At 35.2% G+C, this 5,225-nt stretch overlaps 1 protein-coding gene across 1 annotated transcript in view; it reads right to left on the minus strand.

Moving 5' to 3' along the window:
• Nucleotides 1–218: 218 nt before the first annotated feature.
• LOC137646650 (trichohyalin-like) overlaps nucleotides 219–5,225 on the minus strand; it is a 5,271-nt gene continuing 264 nt past the window's right edge. Inside the window, exons 1-2 of the mRNA XM_068379753.1 lie at nucleotides 2,943–5,225; nucleotides 219–2,375 (exon numbers count right to left, since the gene is read on the minus strand). The exon at nucleotides 2,943–5,225 is cut by the window's right edge and continues 264 nt beyond it. Coding sequence (XP_068235854.1) covers nucleotides 219–2,375; nucleotides 2,943–5,225 — 4,440 coding nt within the window. The remainder of the gene's footprint in view (nucleotides 2,376–2,942) is intronic.

Below are 5,225 nucleotides of genomic sequence, written 5' to 3' on the forward strand. Positions count from 1 at the left end.
CCCTCTGCCGAGTCCATCTTGTAGAATATCCTTTAGGTATCCATAATAGATTGGGAACTGCTACCATCTTGTTTTTTTCTCTGCTTTCTTCTTCTTCTTCTTCTTCCTCTTCTTCTTCTTCTTCTTCTTCCTTTGGAATCTTTATTTTTTATGCTTTTTGTTTTGGTATTTTTTTGGGGGGGGATTTTCTATTTTTTTCTAGGTTTTCCTTTCACTCCTTACTCGTCACTATTTATTTCTCTCAACTGATTCATCAAATCCGCCAATTCCATAACTACTCTTTGAGTATCACCAATCTGTCCAGTTTTCGCCATAAGTCTTTGCTTTAGAGTTTTGATTTCTCTCTTCAGACTTTCCACTTCACTTTCTGTCTCTTTTCTGAGCCTTCTTTCCTCTATTAGGTCTTTGTCAAGCCTTGTATTATCTTCTTCTCTCCTTAGAAGTTCTCTCTTTTGATGTTTCACTATAGCATCAATTTCAATTGCCAATATTATAAGCCCATCAATCTTAGTTTCCATCTCCTCTTTTTCGCGCTTAAGAATTTCCGCTCCTTCCGTCACAAAATTTAGCCGATCCTCTACCTCTCTTTTGAGTGTTTCTACCTCCTGCATATTTTGAATAAGTAGACTTTCTATTTTTTCTTCGAGAATAGCTATTTGTTCCTCTCTTTCTTTCGTTAGTCTTTCTTCTTCCATTAACTCTTCTTTAAGCTTTTCCTTCTCTTCTTTAAGCTTCTCTTTCTCTTCTTGAACTCTTTGTGCTTCAGCATACGCTTCATTATTTTGAACTATTACACCTTCCAGGTTTTCTTTGAGAATAGCTATTTGTTCCTTGCTTTCTTTCCTTAGTCTTTCTTCTTTCATTAGCTCTTCTTTAAGTTTTTCTTTCTCTTCTTTAAGCTTCTCTTTCTCTTCTCGAACTCTTTGTGCTTCAGCATACGCTTCATTATTTTGAACTATTACACCTTCCAGGTTTTCTTTGAGAATAGCTATTTGTTCCTTGCTTTCTTTCCTTAGTCTTTCTTCTTCCATTAGCTCTTCTTTAAGTTTTTCTTTCTCTTCTTTAAGCTTCTCTTTCTCTTCTCGAACTCTTTGTGCTTCAGCATACGCTTCATTATTTTGAACTATTACACCTTCCAGGTTTTCTTTGAGAATAGCTATTTGTTCCTTGCTTTCTTTCCTCAGTCTTTCTTCTTCCATTAACTCTTCCTTAAGTTTTTCTTTCTCTTCTTTAAGCTTCTCTTTCTCTTCTCGAACTCTTTGTGCTTCAGCATACGCTTCATTATTTTGAACTATTACACCTTCCAGGTTTTCTTTGAGAATAGCTATTTGTTCCTTGCTTTCTTTCCTTAGTCTTTCTTCTTCCATTAGCTCTTCTTTAAGTTTTTCTTTCTCTTCTTTAAGCTTCTCTTTCTCTTCTTGAACTCTTTGTGCTTCAGCATACGCTTCATTATTTTGAACTATTACACCTTCCAGGTTTTCTTTGAGAATAGCTATTTGTTCCTCTCTTTCTTTCCTCAGTCTTTCCTCTTCCATTAACTCTTCTTTAAGCTTTTCCTTCTCTTCTTTAAGCTTCTCTTTCTCTTCTTGAACTCTTTGTGCTTCAGCATACGCTTCATTATTTTGAACTATTACACCTTCCAGGTTTTCTTTGAGAATAGCTATTTGTTCCTCTCTTTCTTTCCTCAGTTTTTCCTCTTCCATTAGCTCTTTGTCAAGCCTTGTATTATCTTCTTCTCTCCTTATAAGTTCTCTCTTTTGATGTTTCACTATAGCATCAATTTCAATTGCTAATATTATAAGCCCATCAATCTTAGTTTCCATCTCCTCTTTTTCGCGCTTAAGAATTTCCGCTACTTCCGTTACAAAATTTAGCCGATCCTCTACCTCTCTTTTGATTCTTTCTACCTCCTGCATATTTTGAATAAGTAGACTTTCCAGGTTTTCTTTGAGAATAGCTATTTGTTCCTTGCTTTCTTTCCTTAGTCTTTCTTCTTCCATTAACTCTTCTTTAAGTTTTTCTTTCTCTTCTTTAAGCTTCTCTTTCTCTTCTTGAACTCTTTGTGCTTCAGCATACGCTTCATTATTTTGAACTATTACACCTTCCAGGTTTTCTTTGAGAATAGCTATTTGTTCCTCTCTTTCTTTCCTCAGTCTTTCCTCTTCCATTAGCTCTTTGTCAAGCCTTGTATTATCTTCTTCTCTCCTTAGAAGTTCTCTCTTTTGATGTTTCACTATAGCATCAATTTCAATTGCCAATATTATAAGCCCATCAATCTTAGTTTCCATCTCCTCTTTTTCGCGCTTAAGAATTTCCGCTCCTTCCGTCACAAAATTTAGCCGATCCTCTACCTCTCTTTTGAGTGTTTCTACCTCCTGCATATTTTGAATATGTAGACTTTCTATTTTTTCTTCGAGAATAGCTATTTGTTCCTCTCTTTCTTTCGTTAGTCTTTCTTCTTCCATTAACTCTTCTTTAAGCTTTTCCTTCTCTTCTTTAAGCTTTTCCTTCTCTTCTTTAAGCTTCTCTTTCTCTTCTTGAACTCTTTGTGCTTCAGCATACGCTTCATTATTTTGAACTATTACACCTTCCAGGTTTTCTTTGAGAATAGCTATTTGTTCCTTGCTTTCTTTCCTTAGTCTTTCTTCTTCCATTAACTCTTCTTTAAGTTTTTCTTTCTCTTCTTTAAGCTTCTCTTTCTCTTCTTGAACTCTTTGTGCTTCAGCATACGCTTCATTATTTTGAACTATTACACCTTCCAGGTTTTCTTTGAGAATAGCTATTTGTTCCTTGCTTTCTTTCCTTAGTCTTTCTTCTTCCATTAACTCTTCTTTAAGCTTTTCCTTCTCTTCTTTAAGCTTTTCCTTCTCTTCTTTAAGCTTCTCTTTCTCTTCTTGAACTCTTTGTGCTTCAGCATACGCTTCATTATTTTGAACTATTACACCTTCCAGGTTTTCTTTGAGAATAGCTATTTGTTCCTTGCTTTCTTTCCTTAGTCTTTCTTCTTCCATTAACTCTTCTTTAAGTTTTTCCTTCTCTTCTTTAAGCTTCTCTTTCTCTTCTTGAACTCTTTGTGCTTCAGCATACGCTTCATTATTTTGAACTATTACACCTTCCAGGTTTTCTTTGAGAATAGCTATTTGTTCCTCTCTTTCTTTCCTCAGTCTTTCCTCTTCCATTAGCTCTTTGTCAAGCCTTGTATTATCTTCTTCTCTCCTTAGAAGTTCTCTCTTTTGATGTTTCACTATAGCATCAATTTCAATTGCCAATATTATAAGCCCATCAATCTTAGTTTCCATCTCCTCTTTTGCGCGCTTAAGAATTTCCGCTCCTTCCGTCACAAAATTTAGCCGATCCTCTACCTCTCTTTTGATTGTTTCTACCTCCTGCATATTTTGAATAAGTAGACTTTCCAGGTTTTCTTTGAGAATAGCTATTTGTTCCTTGCTTTCTTTCCTTAGTCTTTCTTCTTCCATTAACTCTTCTTTAAGTTTTTCTTTCTCTTCTTTAAGCTTCTCTTTCTCTTCTTGAACTCTTTGTGCTTCAGCATACGCTTCATTATTTTGAACTATTACACCTTCCAGGTTTTCTTTGAGAATAGCTATTTGTTCCTTGCTTTCTTTCCTTAGTCTTTCTTCTTCCATTAACTCTTCTTTAAGTTTTTCTTTCTCTTCTTTAAGCTTCTCTTTCTCTTCTTGAACTCTTTGTGCTTCAGCATACGCTTCATTATTTTGAACTATTACACCTTCCAGGTTTTCTTTGAGAATAGCTATTTGTTCCTCTCTTTCTTTCCTCAGTCTTTCCTCTTCCATTAGCTCTTTGTCAAGCCTTGTATTATCTTCTTCTCTCCTTAGAAGTTCTCTCTTTTGATGTTTCACTATAGCATCAATTTCAATTGCCAATATTATAAGCCCATCAATCTTAGTTTCCATCTCCTCTTTTGCGCGCTTAAGAATTTCCGCTCCTTCCGTCACAAAATTTAGCCGATCCTCTACCTCTCTTTTGATTCTTTCTACCTCCTGCATATTTTGAATAAGTAGACTTTCCAGGTTTTCTTTGAGAATAGATATTTGTTCCTTGCTTTCTTTCCTTAGTCTTTCTTCTTCCATTAACTCTTCTTTAAGTTTTTCTTTCTCTTCTTTAAGCTTCTCTTTCTCTTCTTGAACTCTTTGTGCTTCAGCATACGCTTCATTATTTTGAACTATTACACCTTCCAGGTTTTCTTTGAGAATAGCTATTTGTTCCTCGCTTTCTTTCCTCAGTCTTTCTTCTTCCATTAGCTCTGCTTTAAACTTTTCTTTCTCCTCTTCAACCATTTGCAGGTCGTTTTCCTGTGTTTTAAGAATCATATGTACTTCTTCAAATAATTTTTCAGTCTTATCAAGTCTAGTTTTGGCTATCAATATATATCTTCTAAGTTCTTCTGCTTCTTGCTTTTCTAGATTTAGCTCTTCTTCTAATCCTTTTCTTAATGTCTCTTCTTTAATTAACTCCTCTTTAAGCTTTTCTTTCTCTTCTTGAACCATTTGCAGGTCGTTTTCCTGTGTTTTAAGAATCATATGTACTTCTTCAAATAGTTTTTCAGTCTTATCAAGTCTAGTTTTGGCTATCAATATATATCTTCTAAGTTCATCTGCTTCTTGCTTCATTAGCTTTAGCTGATTTTCTAGCCTTTTCCGGAGTGCATTCTCCTCCTGTAAATCTTCTTTAGTCAACTTCAACTCTTTCTCAAATATCATTGCTTCCTTCTGCCAGTGACCTATTTCCTTCTCAAATTTCTGAACCTCATTCTCTACTTTTCCTTCATATTCATTTTCAATTCTTCCTTTATATTCTAGAATTTCGTCGATCATATACACTTTTTCTTGCAAATTATCTTTAGTTTTGTCCAATTCAATTACCAGTGTTTCAAGTTCCTTTTGCAAGCGATCGATTTTTTCATTTCGATTCGCTTGTTCTTTTTCAAAGTGGCGAATCTGAACTAACTTTTCCTCGAGTTTTTTTTCATAGCGATCACATTTTCGCTCTAGTTGGTTGGACCTGCTTTCTTCTTCCCTCAACCAGTCCTGTAACTGCTCGGTTTTCTTCGTCCTCGTCCCGATCTCCTCTTTCATTCGGGCAATAGTCGAGTCTCTTTCGCGTAATTTCTTCTTAAGATCTGCTATTTCCTTCTTAAAGAGATTTGTTTGGTCTTTCCCTGCAAACTCTCCGTCTTCTGTTTTCCT

The sequence above is a fragment of the Palaemon carinicauda genome, chromosome 9 (assembly GCF_036898095.1).
Source record: "Palaemon carinicauda isolate YSFRI2023 chromosome 9, ASM3689809v2, whole genome shotgun sequence".
Lineage (NCBI taxonomy): Eukaryota > Metazoa > Arthropoda > Malacostraca > Decapoda > Palaemonidae > Palaemon > Palaemon carinicauda.